The following is a 17944-nucleotide window of genomic DNA, read 5'->3' on the forward strand; positions in this document are numbered from 1 at the left end:
CAAACTCAACCAGTGTAGCCTAATTCACGCTCTGCCAGGAAGGGATACTTAGGAAATACTCTGCATTTGAAATAAAATTTATTTGTACATTTATATAACATACAATATTTGAGAAACTGGGTACAAAGCGATCGTTTTATTAAACAGCAATGAATAACAGACAGGAATGAAAAAGCTGTTTAAGGTAGTAGTTAGTGTTTTACTACATAATGCTGCCTTAGGCCAAATATCATCCATAGCTCTACATTAGAATAGACTGAAATTGTGCTGCTATTTCACTCTCATGCAAAGGGGTTTCATACCTTTTGTTTGTTTGTTTCTGGCCTGTTATTAGCAGTACAATCATGTTTAAAAAAATGATTAACATTACTTAGGGGCATCTGCTGTAAACAATTCATAAAGCCTGTTCAAACGGTTTTCTTCAAACGACGCCGTGAGTGTCTGGTTAAGGTTTCCTGAAATGTTCATGGGAGGATTCCACTTACAGAGCCTGGCCTAAGTTTGGCATTAAAGGAGTAAAAGTTTTCACGCTGCCCACCTGCTTTGGGACACTTGACTACTCGTCGATTTCTTTTTTTCCTCAAACATTCACAATCGGTATGAAATAGCATTTTAAACAAACGTTCAATATGTCACCACAAAGTTACAACATTTATTCTTGTGACAAGCAGGGAAAGGTGGTTTACAGTAAAATTCAAGTAAGAGTATCTTCTCAGAACTAGCAGGGTATTTTTTTTACTGTTTTCTCTTCAGTGTGTTGTCTTGGGATCTTGGGGGTCCTTTGAAACAAGTTCAGTCCAATGTTGTCGACCCAAACAGACGGACACCCACTGCTCTGACTTATGGACTGGGGAATAATGAGCGTACAATGACCTCTTGCCACGTGTCTGACCCATAACACGGCGTATGACGATTGATGTCGCTTAAGCAAACATGCAAATAACTAGCTACAGGATCCCTTTAGATAGAATGCATTTTACAAAAAACGGGGGGAAAGTTACAAAGTGCAAAAACACCTATACACTTCAGTTTCAACTGAATAGCTATTAAATGGTTTACTAAATAAGAGCACATTTGTATTTTAAAAAATGCAAAATTGCAAGAATCTCGCATGAATGCATAAGAAGTTGGGAATAATTGTATATTTTAACCACATGACTAGTACTGTTGGGGAAAAAAATTCACAGTTCAAATAGTTCCGGGCCTTCTTATTTGATGCATTTATAATGCAATTTTGCATGATTTTTTTTTTCCGCATTAGATCACTGAAATACACCTTCTGGAATTGATTAGCTGGCCTACACTTATGAATATTGGCAAATCCAGGCAATGGCTGGTCTGTCCTGGCTGAGTAAAGACACTTATTTTCATCATAGCAGAGCACGAAAACAATGCTGACATCAGCATCACGCCTCGACACAAGCACAGCATTTATACACGGATTGCCCCAGACCCTCTGTTTGTGTGTGAAACGGCATTCTAAAAAAATCTATGGTCTCTTTCCCTTTGACTATATTGCAGTTGGTCTTAAGTTTAACTTCATTTAAAGAAATGCCTAAATGTAACTGCACTCCACATCATATTAACATGCACCTTCTCCAAGACATTACATAGCAAACAACATTTCTGTACAAACCCATTATGACGAAAACTGCACTTTTAAATACTGCAAGTGAACAGTAACCCTCCATGAAGTCAATTTCTTGTTAGAAACAACAAAACATATAATCTCACTAAATATAAATAATGTGTTTGCTTCACAAGGGGTTTTTTCAGAGATAGAACAGTTGTACCTTGTGCAAGTTAGGATATGGTAAAACATTTGATATGGATAATCCATCATTAAACTTTGGCTCAGTAAACACAGGTAAATTCAAATGAGATTTATGTACAGAGTAAGTACTTCGTGTTTTTAATTACGTATGACAAATACAATAAAAGTCTTCTCAGAGACATAGAAGGTAGTCTAATGGTAACCAAGGAAACAGCAGGTGTTGCCCATTCATAACATGCGTCTGATGTTGAGGCCTAGGGGCCTGTAATAATAACAACAATGTGGATTCTTCTCAACTTGGTTTCAAACGGTCACTCCTGACTTTCAAAAACCATCCAAAAGTAACACCACCGATTACAACAAGCGTAACCACAGGACAGAATCGGTTAGCACAGGGCTGCTGAGTTGGTCCTTCTCCAGCGGAAAAACATCCCCACCAATTCACCTGGGAGTCACTGTCCAGTTATACTTTGCGCTGGTCGGCAAAACTTAACTGAAATGTATCTTTCTGCGAATAGCCTAGACGTTTCTGAACTTCTGCTGAACGGGACATGTGGACGTCCAGCCAAATTACTTCTCCGAGTTTGCCGACAGCCACATGCCCCTACGTCTTAAGTGCAGTGGGAGGTAAATGGCTGGGACTTCCAAAGCTGAGTGCAGATACTTCTAGGGGAGTTCAGTGTGAGGAGATGAGCTTTCAGGTTACGTCGGCACTCACTCCACTTCCTGTAGCCATGATTCACAGCGCATATCGGCTCTGCACACCACCCACAACCATTTATACAATATTAGACTAGATTCTAAACAAATGGGGCGAGTCACAAGGCAGTATAAGCTATCTGTGGAGGGGGATTAGGTCTAGTCAATTATATAAACCATGAATTGTATTAGCAAAATGAAAAGTAAACAAACATACTTGCCTATCAACGGCATATTTGCAAATGTATTGAGGCCCATTTTACAGTCTTTTGCATCTTACAGCATAATGAAGTCTTGATTTGGTTTAGCCAAATCTTTTAAAAGAATGACATTCCCGGACTTCGAAAAATGGACCAGACTCGGCTTCGGAAGGGACTGGTCCCGTCTGTTCGGATCGGCGTCCTGATCGCATTACACGCATCTCACGCGTCCGACATTCCACAGTCGGAGGAGATGTAGGAAGACCGCCGGCGACCTCTTGAGCCGTGGTCGCCTGCTCGGCTCCTCTCCAGAACCGGCGCCGCACGGAACCGGTCGTCTCCTATTGCACGTTAGCCTTCCGTGAGGCTCTGCACTGCATTCACCACGGAACATTGAGTTTTTTTTTCCCCCCTGCATCGCGCTCTCATGCACAAGCGACTGAAATCAATAGCTACCCAACATCCTCTCAGGAGGGGTGGGGCGGGGGGGTTATGATTTCTCATATTTGACACTGTGTCATCCATACGCTGCTGTCGATGACTGACACAGCCGATTCTCTTTCATGGAATAAAAACAAGCTGTTTAAAGAAAAGTTGAGAACTTCATTAACGCAAAGGAAATACCCTGTTTTGCTCAGGACTCTAGACACATTCTCTGCATATATAAAGGCATAGAAGTTAGAGGAAGACGTATACCTGCGCAAGCCCCTGGGGGAAAACAAATAAAAAACAAAGGGGGGGGGGGGAAGAGGTATGTTTTTATACGAAGGCCGTAAAGAACACTTTTTCCCATCACACATATCGACACACAAGGGGACAAGGAGATACAGAAGAGGGAAACGAAAACATTGGCCATCCCAGCAAACGTTTTCTAGGGGCAAGAATTGAGTGTGGAGACGACAGCAGGTTGGGAGCGATGCTGAGGTCGACCCAAAGTCTTCCTGGGTTGTTTAGAAGGCTACATGGATGGCTTGCTCATCATCCGCCGTTCCTCGAGGCTTGAGTCTGCCGCTCGTGGCCACGTCCCCCACCCCCCCTCAGTTCAAAGCGTGCTGCCGGATGGTGTGGAAGATCCAGTCCATCTTGGTGGTCCAGCCGCCGTGGTGGGCGTCGTTCATCTGCTTCATGAAGTAGTCCAGCGCCTCTTGCTCGGTCTTGTCCAGCGCCAGCGTCTTACGGATGTAGGCGATGTCGTCGAAGGACTGCAGTTCCGGCATGCCGGAGCCCAGCATCATAGAGAACAGGTTGATGAACAGGTTGGCGTGCTGCCGGATTGCCAGGTAGGCTTTGTAACACATCTCCTGGAACCTGCCGGAAGCATGGAGACGTGAGGGGAAGCCCTGAGGCCTGAGAAACAGCCTATACCCTTTTGTGTGTATCGTATGACCAGCGAATTCATCCATGCTATTTTATAACCTCAATAACCACTAATCCAATGAGACTGGTGACCCAGTCACAGGAAACTCAGGGCGTTAGGCAGGGTAGATATGTTACACATTATATCGTAATCTATGTACTGAGAGGAAATCAGTAGCCTTTTAAAAACCTCTAAGTGCTGACAGGCAGGATGCTGTCCGTCGGGTTTGTTCCGATGCTTATGTTTCCTGGAATAAGCACCGCGAATCCGTTGTTATGGAATCAGGGAAGGATTTGTTCATTCCGTACTACAAGTTGCTGCATATAATCGTAATATTGAAACCCCACAAGATCCTCATAAAAGTGAAAAGGACAGGCTGTACTGGAAAGGAGGAGGAGGAGGAGAAGAAGGGGTGGGGGGAGGGTGGGTACCTCTCAAACTCTCTGGTCTTCGTGCACTCCTGTGTTCCTTTACTTATCACTATTAAAAAGTCCTGCGTCAACACGAATGGTACCCGCTCTCTCTTGTAGCCGAATTTCTTTTTCTTGTGATCAAGGAAATGGCCAAAATCTATATGGAACAGCTTCAAAGAGAGAGAGAGAGAGAGAGAGAGAGAGAATTACAGCACAGTACACGCACAAAGGTTAATAAACCAGTTATCTGGCGAGTGACACGCGCCCCACCTGCCCATCGTCCTTGACCATGATGTTACTGTTGTGTCTGTCTCCGATTCCCAAGATGAATGTAGCCACGCAGTAGCCTGCACACGACCGCGTGAACAAATCGATGGCCAGGTCATACCTGAGTGGATTCAGCCAATGAATGTGCAGCAATCACCGATATACTTCAATCTGATACAAACATCTCGGGAGCTAAGTTTCCAGTATATAAAAAGATAAATGTGTTGGGAAACAACTCTAATACAAAACGAAGTGAAACACAGAATTAAAAAATGATAATATATGTCACTGATATTCAGATACGTAAAATGAATACCATCACTAGTGAAATCTACTCATCAATATCTTGACTCACATTTCTCCCTTGTTCTTGTCCTTGAGCCACTGGTGAAGAGTGTGACTGTTGAACTGCAGCGCCCCCTTCAGGCCGCCCTTGCACTGAATCTGCATGATGGTGTGGGAGTTTCTCACGGCCTCTATGAGACCCACACAGTCGCCGATGGACAGGCAGCCGTAGGGCAACATTCTTCCCCAAAACAGAGCGGAGGGATGACAAAAAAAATTATAAATCAAGCCAAGGAAAACAAAGAAGGGACATATAGCAAGCGAAGAGCTGCAGATGGAGAATCCAAATCCCTCGGTGCGGCAGGCAGGGCTGCTACAACTGCACTCTGCTGGCGGAAGCTGGATGGTCTTTAGAGCATGCCTGCTAAGGAACTAGGATTCAATCGGCCAAAACAAACTCAGGTTCTCAGTATTACAGTGTAAACTGCACTGATTGCAAAAGGATTCCTTTAAAGCAAGTATTCGCACATGAGACGTCATCTTAATTCTTTTTAATTATTAATTAGCTGGGACAAATATGGAAGTTAGGTGATACAGCATGTAGTCTCACGCCACTTGGGTTGGCATCTTGTCTCTGTGAAGTTCAGTAGTCTTCCTACAGTCTAAAGATCAGCAGATCAGTTCACTAGTGCCCCTAAATTTGCCCATAGTCTCCACATGATGCCATGTGTCCTGCACCACCTCGGACACTCTTCAGGTACATCCTGGTGACCCTGCACTGGATGATCGGTTTGAAGATGGACAGTCAGGACGGATTAGTGATGGATATATGAAGAGTACCTGAGATCCAGGCCTTGGTTCTGCCATATGTTCTCCATAATCCGAATGATCTGCAGGGTCAACATGTCTTGCCGTAAATCTATGAGACAGTTGAGAGTAGAGTAAGCGATGGAGACAGGTGCAGAGAGGTCCTCTGGGGCTGCGCCTTCCCAACAATGGCGTAACGCGCCACTGCGCCCCGTTCACTGTGAAACTCACCGTCGCCGTTCTTGAAGATGATCTCATTGTTCTGGAAGAGGAGCTCCGACATGATATCTGGATTTTCCCAGTTTAGCCAAAGCGGTCGCTTGGCGGAAGACATTATCCTGCACTCCTCGAGTCTGGAAAAGTTCAAAGAGTAACTCTGAGCATCTCGGAAGTGCAGCTGAGATTCTGCTAAACCCCTTTGCATTCATTCTGTATTCCCCCTGATTTCTAAGTGAATTCAATGAATAAAATAACCTTTTCCCCTTCCTTTAGAAAAAACACAAATTGTTCGTTTGTAATTTATGGCTTTTCATTTCAATTGATATCAATTTATTTAAATGAATAGTTTTTAAAATTACATCTTTCTGCTGGAAAAAAATTTAAACCAAGTAAAGCCGAGTACACAGCAAAAAGGCTAATAAAAAGCACAGAACTATACTTTTGCTTAAATGTTTTAGAGCAGGGGGGGGTGGCATGGTGGTGCAGTGGTTAGCACTGTATGGGGCGGCATGATGGTGCAGTGGTTAGCACTGTATGGGGTGGCATGGTGGTGCAGTGGTTAGCACTGTATGGGGCGGCATGGTGGTGCAGTGGTTAGCACTGTATGGGGCGGCATGGTGGTGCAGTGGTTAGCACTGTTGCCTCACACCTCTGGGACCCGGGTTCGAGTCTCCGCCTGGGTTGCATGTGTGTGGAGTTTGCATGTTCTCCCCATGTCGTTGTGGGGTTTCCTCCGGGTACTCCGGTTTCCCCCCACAGTCCAAAGACGTGCTGAGGCTAATCGGACTTGCTAAAATTGCCCGTAGGTGTGCATGCATGTGTGAGTGAAGGGTGTGTGAGTGTGCCCTGTGATGGGCTGGCCCCCCATCCTGAGTTGTTCCCTGCCTCATGCCCATTGCTTCCGGGATAGACTCCAGACCCCCCGCGACCCAGTAGGATAAGCGGTTTGGAAAATGGGTGGATGGATGGATGGTAATAGATTTTAAGGCATGCTACAGGCTTATACTAAACATTTATACTAAACATTTCCCAAGAATACCAGGATGCAGCTAGAATTTCTCCTTATATATTCCTACAGAACAATCTCACATATATGCTTTGAAGCCTGATACGTACTTGTTGTTTATCTGAAAATCAGACGGTCAACAGGGGGTGTGTTCACATACCGGAGGTTTCCCAGCTGGTGGGCGGGATTTAGTGGAGACGTGAAGTTCTGCAAGGCGTCCATGTAGTCTGGCCTTCTCATCTGCTCCACCAGGAACTTCATCTGCACCTGGGGAGGAACAGCCGCGAGAATCCAAGTTAGAGAAGGCTGATGGGTAAGGTGCCGCCCACTCCGGTCTGAGGCTAGAAAAACCTCAATGCTCATGATTATGTGGTGTGTCTTATTAACATGGGAAAAGTGTCGACTCCACTGGTATTATGACTTAAGCAAAGGTTTGGGCCCCTAGTGAACTTATATATTTTCGTAGTTTTCTAAGTAAAATAAATTTAACACCTCTGCAGGGTGCACCAATTAAATTCAGAGACCTCACAAGAAATAGCACTAGAGCATTTTTGCACATGCCTCGGCTTGCTAAATTACTTTCCCAATCTGTTATTTTCAGCAAAGAAACAACATCCGTACGTTAAAACGAAGAAATATGTCACATTTTCTGCGGAAACTCCTTTTCACTTAGAGGAGGAGAACAGCCCACGTTGCATCGCGGCTCCCCCAGCAGGGCTAGGGATCCCGGCCAGGCCTCAGCTCTGCCTGTATTCACATGAGCTTCCTCCCACAGTCCACAGGCTTACAGCTCACTGGTGACTAGTTCACTCCCTAAAGCTAATTCAATCTATGTGTTAATATCCTAAAATGTAGCAGCACACGGTCGAGGGCGTGCCATGCTTACACCCCGTGCTTCCTGGGATAGGCTATGCATCATCCACAAACTGACAACCAGCTATTAAAAATAGACAGATTACAGACACCAGCTTCTTCTGGTTCAGTCTTTCAAAAAACTATTTAAACTCAAGTAGAATAACAACTGTTCTTGGGGAAAAATGTAATCACACCATCTACGAAAGAGATCATGAAACCGACGTAAAATAATAATAATAATCGATACTTTATTGATCCCCGTAGGGAAATTGTCTTTACACCTCCCACAACTTGCTCTTTTTTCATAGAGGAAGTTGTCTGTGAAGGGCTGCCACCCGTAGCGGCGCCCAGGGAGCTGGGGGTTAAGGGCCTTGCTCAAGGACCCACAGGCTGAGGCGGGGTTTGAACCTGCGACCTTCTGATTACATAAAACATAGGTGCATTAAGTTTTTAGTCAGAGTGGTAAGGGGAACTTAAAAAGTAACATTAGGGCGCTCCAGTGTAGTAACTGTTTGTGGTCAACGGGGGGCCTCCAAACCTCTGGGGCCCCAAGCAGATGCATGGTTTGCGTGATGGTAAACACCACCACGTGGGCGGCCACTGGCGAGTTACCTTCTGCGTCTCATCTTTCTTCTCCTGCTTCAGGATGTCCGTCAGGTTGATGAGCTTCTCCATAGCCTCCACCTGTCTGCTCAGGTGCTTCAGGTACATCCCACAGGCCCGGCAGTACGACTCCAGCAGCAGCCCGAAACGCTGGCTCACCGTCTTGTTGTGCATCTCGGATCTGGAGAGCGAAAGTCAGACGCTCAGATTACGCGAAATCCTGCCGTCATGGGCTCCCCTTTCCGGACGTCAATCTGGCTTCCGCAGGCAGGCCGGCACGGAAGCCATCGATCGTACCTGCAGCCTGAATTCAGCGGGCGACTGTCTTTTCATCGCACTCCAAGAAAAATTAAAATCAACTTACTTCAGGTGCCAGAAGAAGAAGTGTCCGATCCTCTGGTTCGTTAAAGCTTTTTTCAGCAGAAATCGCACCAAAGGATTATCAAGGTACTGCTCATACTTCAGGACCTGACAGTGAGATGACGTCAAGTTTTACGAAGGAGAAAGAGCAGCATGGTTACGATTTACGATTCGACGGGAGTACGCAGGGCATCTCAAACACGCCCTCGGACCTACGGTACCTGCACCAGCTGAATGAGGTACTGGGAGAGTTTGTCATCCGTCAGATATTTCTCAAGGCACCGAACTGCGAAGTCACGGATCATCGGGTCAGGGAAGTTGCAGTCCAGCAGCTCCATGGCCTGTTCTGGTTTTATTGCTGGCCAGTCCTTCAGAAGGCAGTACATCTTCGAAAGGTGAAAAGAAAAATAAATAACAATTGGCCAGATTATGAGGACCACATGGAGAGGAATGAGAGAGAGCATGCTAAGCTACGGCTTCTGTATACCTGAGCCACTTCATCTCTGGAGTTCCACTTCACTGCAAGGAGAATCTTGGGCAAAATTTCAGGTATATTTACACAATAGTGTCTGGAGGAGGGAAAAAACACTAAAGTAAATGTCTAATTCTTAAGGGTTTGGCTGGGTGATCTCACATGTCCTCCCCTCCACCGTCTCCCTCTCACCACGGCGAGTGCGTTCTACCTGTGCCTCCAAAGGAAGTCCTTCTCCTGCTCAGTGATCTCAGACAGGGGATCTCTGTTGCAGACCAGGCGGAGCTGCTCATTGTCGCTCTCGGTCAGGGCGTTGTCCCGGGCAAGCCGGTTGCTCTGAGGGCCAACAGGACACATGGTCACACACAGCTGCGTGTTACACCGTTACGCTACGGCGCTCGCCACTGACAGGTTCCAGGCCAGAAACACCCCATAATACAAAGCAGACCTTCCTCGGAACAAAGAGGCCCTTATACGAGTCTGTCCCTAACCATTTTCATTAAAGTGCAATGTGCCGAGGATATAACACGCTTTCAGGCCCTTGAGCTCGTAACTGAAGCCATACTGATTTGGAGTGGGTTGTTTACTGGGGGGGGGGGCAGAAATGGGATTTGCGTAGGAAGGACTTAACGTTTTGGGTGGCCAAAACAAATGACAAGCCTTGCTGAGAAAAATCTGTACTTCATATTTCAAAATCTAGCTAAAAACCTCTCTCTGCTCAAGCGTATAACCTTCCCTATCCATATGTTTTGTCATTTTTATTTTACTTGTTTGCTTTATTCTATTTAAACGTCTGATATCTTGTAAAAGTGCTATGTAAATGTATTATTATTATTAAAACCCGGTGCACATTAGCTGGCAGACCTCAGCTGACTACAGAGGATGCGGCGGAAGAGGGCAGAAAGAGCTGTTGGCTTCAGCTTATCATTGATCAGATTCGAACTCGTTCACCTCGCTGTACGGGACCCGAGATGCAATTAGAGGCAGGAGCCGTCAGCTGCACTGGGAGAGATAAATGGCTGAACGGCGCAAAATGATCTCCTGGGATTTCGTTTCATGCGTCTCCAGATACACGAGCACAACTCAGGCTCAGTGGCTGTTTACTGGTGGAGTCTTGTAGCGTTTTATTTTTTTGTCTAAAACAACATCGCAAACAAAATATTTACAAGCTCGTTCAAGTAGGGTATATGTTTTCACATTCCACCGGATATCCTGAATACCGTCACGCGTGTCACCATAGAAACTAAGGTAAGCAAACTGCAGACTCTCTGCAACAGAAATCCCCACCTGCATTCAGGTGGATTACTCTTATTTCTTAACAATGTTACATCATCACCAGCTGATGTCTCCAAAGAGCCTCTGATGCAGTACAGATATCCACAGAAAAAAAAACACATATTTCCTCAAGTGAATCTCATCACCACCCAAGAACGGAATTTCAATTTAATTAAATGTGACCGCTAATTCCATAAAGTCCAGTCTTCAAAATTGCTATTATGAAACAATTCAAATCTTTCTTCCACGGGGAAATGCAAAACTTATTATATGCATCCTTAGCTGCAAAGCAGGCACATCAGATACTCAGAGTGAACAAAAAAAAATAATCCATGACTTTACCAAGCCAGCGTGGCAGTAATTAAAGCCCAGCTCTCTGGATATGGTCCAGTTTGCGTGCTCCTCAACTGTGGCCATGTCTGGGAACTTCACCGGACTGCTGAAATAATCAAACTCCAGCTCCAAGCAGGGCGTTTCCTGAAAGCAGAGTTAGCCACAGGCCATTTAGCGAGCGAAGCTTCAGCTGAACGACAGGGGAACTTTGCGCGAGGTTATTCTGACCTTGTTGGGGTTGGAGCCCGTCACCCCGATTGGGTTGAGCAGATCTTCCAGTCCATGGGGTACAGGCCACAGGTTGAGTGCCATTTTCCCCGAGACGAGGGTGTGGGTATAGTCAAAAAGGTTCACATTGCCCCAAGCCAGTGGACAGTGTTCCTGACAAAAAAATCACACCAAAGGTGAGCTCAATTTACAGCAGAGCCTGCCTGCTGCTCAACTAATTGATTAATTTTACATTTTAAGGTGTTGTTTTTAGAGTCCCATGGAGTCCAATGTCTTCACAATATTAGCACAAGTACATAGAACAAAGCTAAACACAACAGGACCCATGAAAGCTTTCCTTATTGAACTTCAAAAAAACAAAAGCTTCAAAAATGAGTATTTTTAAACTGAATTACAAAACAGTATTCCCAACCATGTCTTTAATTGTATTTTCATACAAAAAAAAAAAACGTTTCACCCCTAAATTCTGCTTCCAAGGTCACCTCGGAGTCAGCAGAATTACACTTGGATGGTTACACGCCCGTGACCACAACAGAGAAATGGGGCCAAAACAGGCCTATGCCCACGCTTTTGGCTTGGAGATCCCGCTGCGGGTTATCGCCGCGTGTTATCCGCACGCATATGGGGGGCTTTGGAAAACAGGCAGGTGGTGAAGGACAGACTCGGAGCTGCCCCTGCGCTGCCCGCGGGACCCTGGCGGTCAGCGAGAGCCTCACCTCCTTTGCCCCCTTCCGGCCTTTCACGGAGCAGATGGACAGACAGAGGCGGGCCGCCCGCGGAATGTCACAGATGTAAATATCGTAGTTAAGCCACTCGTTCCACCTGCGAAGGGACACGACAGCGTCACGCCCGGCTTTCCTAAGAATGCGACGGGCCCGTCTTGCGCTCGGCGGGAATGCGGTGTGAAATGTTTCTGCGCCAATGCGGATGGCTGCACGCAGATAATGGCACGAAGACCACGCTATCTGCTGCCAGCACCTTGTAATCGCCCCTCTGTTAGAATAATGCCTCAAGATGTCTATGCAAAATGTTCCTATACACCAACAATGCACAGACACATTCTGAGATAAGAAGTACTGAGTAAGAAATAGAGGGAGAGGACTGTCACCAGCCCTTCATTCCCGTAGCATAGAAATTTATCCTTCATCTTAGCTACAGCTTTCATAACACAGTACCTGGGATTGGAGCATGGTACTCGCTGGGTGTTCACATTGTCGCACAGCTGCTCTCCTCCGTGGTATATCCCTGTCCGAACATAGATCTAGAGCAAAACAGAAAAGAAGTCACACCCCTCGGTGTGAAGAATTGCCATCTTCTAAAAACCACTAATTTTTTTTTTTTATTCATAATTAGTACACACTGGCCCTACAAAACGGTTCAGCTTCATTACTGGTAGCTGGGTACCTTATCGATGTCCCGAATGTTCACATTGACGTATGTGGCACACAGCACCCTTATCCTCAAAGTGCTGTTGATGGTCCACAGGCACTTTGCGGATGCCTCGCCGTTCATGTAGCCCGTGGCGGTAGAGATGCGGCGGGCGTAGGACGGCATGGTGAAGGTGTCCATGGGCAGCTGAGAGTACAGGCTCTCCTTGGCCATCAGCATCAGGTTCGGCATCCGCCCCAGCATGATGCAGCTCCTGATATACTGAAGGGTCACATGACGGATTCAGGAATAGATTTACATGCCCGCCACGTGCAGTATGAGACAGTATGTCCCGAATCACGTGCCTAAAGCGTCATGAGGTTCATTACAGTCATCTTAGGGACATACAGTAAAAGGTCTTGAATCCAGCAACGTTGGGAGCAAGGCACTGCTGGACAGTGCAGATAGATACTCTTGAAAACAAATTAAAATCAATTTTTTTGTTATTCTGTGGGTAAGGTGTTTGCTAAACTGGACAATACACAACCATGCAAAAAGACAGAACCAGACAATATACCAATCACAGACAACTATTTCTGTATAAATGTATAAAAATAATGTATAAGAATAAATAAGTATGACATCAAGAGATGCTAAGGATCTATTATTGCAGTAAGCATGGTAAATATTGTAAGAGAATCGTGCAAGATGAAGATGAAGATTATGGTTGAAGACCCCTGATTTCAAAATGAATACATTACTTACACATTTTTTATACTGATATGTTAGAATTGTGCCAAATACTTAAGTGTGTTGGTTACTTGAATGCGGGACGCAAAAGCTTTCACTGCGTTATCAAGATTGCTGAAAAGGCCACATGAAGGCTGCCATCTTTAGAAACCAGAAGCCCCTCCGGTTTGATTTAGGAAACCCTATTTCTCTGCACTTCAGACTACTGACCAACCACAGTGAAAAGTACTGAGACCTGACCTAGCTTTACTCTACAACTGACCCGCAGTGTCCTTACACATATCATATTTGCTTTGTTTTCCCTTAAGGGCTACCAAATATTGGCAGTTTTCCCCATACCGAAGAGCAGTATACATGTAGCACAGTGCATTCCTGTCACGGTGCTTGTTCTTAAATACAGGTGAAATTGAACTTCAGTCTAACCATCGTGTCTGAAGGCCCGGAGATGGATGCAACCTTAGCAGTCTCACAAGGCTGCATTAGGAGAGGGATTACCGGCCAACCGCCGCAATGGCGGCACTGCCTCGTTTAATTATGAATAAACCCCTTCAGAACATGTAAGCAAGCTCTGTAGGGTAGTATGTCAACAGTGATGAGACACCACCTCCCAGAGGCATGTGAACTAGGGTTTAATGATGCCACGGCTCAATAACGCACATGGTGTTGGGGAAGTGAACCTGGTAGACCATTGTTACACACACGCACATTCATGTGCTGAAAAGCACCACTTACGGGACGTACCTTGTACTGGCTGAGAGGATATTTTTCCAGGAGGTATTCATCGCAACCACAGACTTTGAGGATATACTTCCCCTGGTACTCCTGCACGCACATCTTGAGCTGCTCAGGTGACAGCAACATACTTCTGGTCTTCTTACGGATGGCTTCGGCTATCACGTGCTCAGGGACGCAATCATGGTTGATTTTAAGTGTGTACTTTTGTTTGTCGTTGTTGGGTGACACAATGACCCAGATCACCACAATTATTTGACCTGAAAAATTGATCACAGCGACAGGTCAAGACAGGTGGTGTTCAGATGGGTGCAATTTTCACACCTGGGGATATTTCTGTTTCTTTGAACGTACTGCAAAGGCAGTGTCATTTCGAGGGAAATGTAGCTTGGCGTACTTGTTCGATCAACCGACCTTTGTCAAGTTTGTTGTATATGTGCTTTGGAAGTTCTGGCGACGATTCCACATTGGGAGGGTAAACATATAATGCCCGACTGTGGGGTCCATTGGCATCCCTGAGGTCTACAGATTCCTTACAGACATTCAGGATGTTTCTCCTGAAGTCCTGCACCTCGGGGTCCTTCACCAGATCAAACTCACAGATGGGCATGCCAATGGCAAAACCTACAACGAAGACAGTCTTTAGGAACGGGTTTGAAACTGCAGTGAAAATACATATATGAAAACCAAAGATCATGAATGTTGAGGGAGACGAGTCTGAAAGCTTATGGTGAGACAGACTGAAGCTCTGCCCACAACTGGAGACTCCATAAACCAAAAAAAGAAATGAGAAGTGAAGCTCACCGATTTCTCTGTTCAGAATTTTCTCTTCCCTATTGCCAACTGGTTCAATGACTTTCAAGAAAGGCTGAAAAAGTCTGAGATCGCATAGCCTCCGTGTCTCATCGTAAAACTCTTCTCTTTCAGCTTCTTGGGTAACGCTAACAAAGATGTAGGATGTCTCTTCTTGCAGGAGCTGATGGAGAGGGTACTTCCTTGCCTCCTTAAAGAGTTCGTGTTTAATTGTAATGAGAGTAGCCTCACGGAGGCACTCCAGTGTCAATATCATGCCATTTGGTAGAAGACAGTCCACCAAAATCCTCGGGGGCATCAAATGTATACCCCATAGCTCTCCCGACGATGGCCTTGGCGGCATCCTTCCCACCTAGTCAAAAGTCTGCCAGTTTAGCTGAAACAGCTCTCCTGGGGAAACACAAAACAACACTAGCTCCAAAGAAACAAAAAATGAAAGTGCATATATATACCCTCACAGAAGACAAACTACCCATGCATCTTCAAAAAGAAGAACAAAGCCAAGGTCAAAATATAAAGAAAGTTTCACAAAAGCTCCAAGTCAAGCTTCTTCGCTGATTACTTGATTAAAAATGTGGAAAAACATCGATGACCGCACATCTCCTGGGCTGAAATGACCTCATGCGTATTACTCTTAATTCCCCAAGAGCGGATACAAGACGTATTCAGTTCATGAGTCACACCTCTTCAAGCTGTCCCCAACAGAAGCAAGATAACCAACAGAAGGATTCTTAGATATCTTCCCTTTCAACAATATTGTTGTATTACCCTAAGACTGAAAGCTCTCCTCAGATTGTCTTTTTACAAGTCAACAGCAGATGTGAAAATGTACGCAATTCGAATTACCCATGTTGTATAAACAAAGTGCTGGATGACCAATGTCATGCCACTTAAAATGACCCTCAATGGGTAGCATCTCTCTTTAACAACAGACAATGAAAATCACACTTGACAAGGTCAAAAACTGCAATTAAATTTAGTAAGAGCACTGTTCCTGAATGGCTTACCAACATATAGGAAACACAATGCCATTTTTATCACCTGACTTTAACACACAGGTCACACAGCTCAGACACCAAACCAGAATTATTTTTAAAACATATGTTGTTTGTGTAAATGTATAATGCAAAAAGTTGGCATCTGTGAACTAATTACTACAAAAATACAGTGGCCACGAACTGCTTACAAAACTAAATTAAAGCCTTGACAACGCCAGGTACTGGCAAAGAAAATAATGAAGTGCTTTAAAAGCCCTAATACCGAGACTGACAGTTAATGGTTTCTGGTTATTCTAAAAAGGATAAAAATCCTTTTTTAAAAAATGAGATTTGCAGCATGCGTTGCCGCTTATAACAGAACATTTTATTTGAATTACTTTTATGAACATAAACGGGAGGGTTATGTTACCGGGAACGTTTTTTCGAATTTAACATTCAGAATATGTAATATAATAATATTCAAAATGGGGCATAGTGGCCGCCTGTATCAGCTAGTAAACAGCTCTCGTTCACACATTAGCATAATATCTAATTAGTTACAACCACACATTTCACCTGTTAAACGATTATTCAGTTTAATCATCATGCTATATAAATCTAGACGCGAGGCACCTCGTTAACTAGCTGGTTAGTTGCATGCGATGGGTATATTATGGCTCGGTTCACAACCCTAATCCTCAACCCATACGAGCAATTTCGTACAGGGTAGACATTAAGAAATTTAAAGTATTATTAAGAGTAACAATCAGTATATCGTGTTGTCTGGTTTACGATCTCTAACGCGTTACCTCTCTAGCTGGTCTGCAGCTTTAAATCATGTTATACTATAGTATCGCTAATATAACGTACAAAATTACGATTGAAATCACTATGGATATTTGGTTTTAAAAAAGCCTAATTTTATATTTTAAAAGGCAAACCGGTAGAGTTTTACAGCGTAATTCAGCTTTGAGAGAGAGGCGCTTGGCGGCTACCGAGCTGCTCGTCCCCGTTTCCCACGCTTCCTCCGCCCGGATAACCGCCTGGGATTCCGCCGTTATTGCCGGCAGCTCGCTTTTTAATTATGACAGCTTTTAGCTGCGGCTAAAAATAATGAGAAACCCATAACCGTATGAGATATTTAAGGTGCTATCCGCGCTGGTCGCCGCTATCCCGCGTTGCTACTCACCCCGCCGCCTTTCCCCCCGCCCCTTTTCCGGGGCTTTTCCAATTTATCCAGCCCGAGGCTCAGGCCTACCCCCGGCCTGACCGTCGCAGCCTCTCCATGACAGCCGTCGCTCCCGCTCCGCTGTTCGCCGTAGCGTAGCCCGGTGTGGGGAGACGGAAGAAAGTGGCAGCCGGGAAAAATAAAGGCGTGTGGCGGCCAGTATTTATTTAGATGAGCAGGGAATGTGCGGCGTTTCCAGTCATTCAGCTAGGAGGGGAGCCGCGGTGTCCCACGGCGCGCTGGGTGCCGAGCTGCTAGCGAGCTAGCAGGCATGCTACACGCCCTCCCCTAACCCCCCCACCGTTTGTTTTGTAAACGTTAGCCTGCTAGCCGCAGAAACAGGACACTCCGGCAATCCCCATCCCTGCTAGGGGGAAGAGGAGGGGGAAGGGGGGGGTGGGACAAAAAAAACTATATATATATATATATATAATCACTCCAATGTGTTTTGCATGTTATAAAGAAATACTACCGGTGCCAACCTTTGATTGTACTAATTTATATCAATACGCTAATTTATATCAAGCCGCCTTAATTAGCCGACAGAGCGCCCTGGGCGAGCGTTGGTGTAGGAGTCGGCACTCGCGTCCGACGCGGAGTGAAACTGGCCGGCGAGTCGGCGCCCTAGGCGGTCGCCTATGCCGCCCATAGGATTGACCGGCCCTAAATACGTTCCTTTAGCAATGCTACGTTACCAAACATATAGAATTACTCGCAGACTTTTGCTTTGATGACTCCTTGATGGATGTTAATTAAAAATGATCGTGGTATTAATACGACAAATATTTTGTAACATTTTACGTTGGGGACTTAGAAACGGCACCACTTTATACATTACTTGATGTCCGTCATTTACGCCGCGATATTGATGGATACAGTAGGCAGAGGTCGTGTGGTGCCATTTCTAACTTAGATCAGCTTTA

The 17944-nt window shown here is 45.2% G+C and overlaps 1 protein-coding gene across 3 annotated transcripts; it reads right to left on the minus strand.

Moving 5' to 3' along the window:
• Positions 1-61: 61 nt before the first annotated feature.
• LOC125716610 (phosphatidylinositol 4,5-bisphosphate 3-kinase catalytic subunit alpha isoform) lies at positions 62-17330 on the minus strand. 3 transcript variants are annotated; one of them, XM_048989087.1, is made up of 21 exons: positions 16983-17330; positions 14808-15206; positions 14418-14627; positions 14013-14263; positions 12558-12803; positions 12329-12414; positions 11870-11975; positions 11154-11306; positions 10935-11069; positions 9529-9653; positions 9333-9414; positions 9067-9231; positions 8850-8953; positions 8495-8666; positions 7188-7294; positions 6034-6155; positions 5836-5914; positions 5066-5236; positions 4714-4831; positions 4462-4613; positions 62-3981 (listed from the first exon to the last, which is right to left on the minus strand). In XM_048989087.1, the coding sequence occupies exons 2-21, from the start codon at positions 15157-15159 to the stop codon at positions 3711-3713; spliced, it is 3207 nt and encodes a 1068-aa protein (XP_048845044.1). In that variant the 5' UTR covers positions 15160-15206; positions 16983-17330; the 3' UTR covers positions 62-3710. The 3 variants fall into 3 exon arrangements, with proteins under 3 accessions (XP_048845044.1, XP_048845046.1, XP_048845045.1); XM_048989089.1 differs by lacking the exon at positions 16983-17330 and adding an exon at positions 16789-16972; XM_048989088.1 differs by lacking the exon at positions 16983-17330 and having other exon boundaries at positions 14808-16756.
• Positions 17331-17944: the final 614 nt, after the last annotated feature.

The sequence above is a fragment of the Brienomyrus brachyistius genome, chromosome 21, assembly GCF_023856365.1.
Source record: "Brienomyrus brachyistius isolate T26 chromosome 21, BBRACH_0.4, whole genome shotgun sequence".
NCBI classification, from domain to species: Eukaryota; Metazoa; Chordata; class Actinopteri; order Osteoglossiformes; family Mormyridae; genus Brienomyrus; species Brienomyrus brachyistius.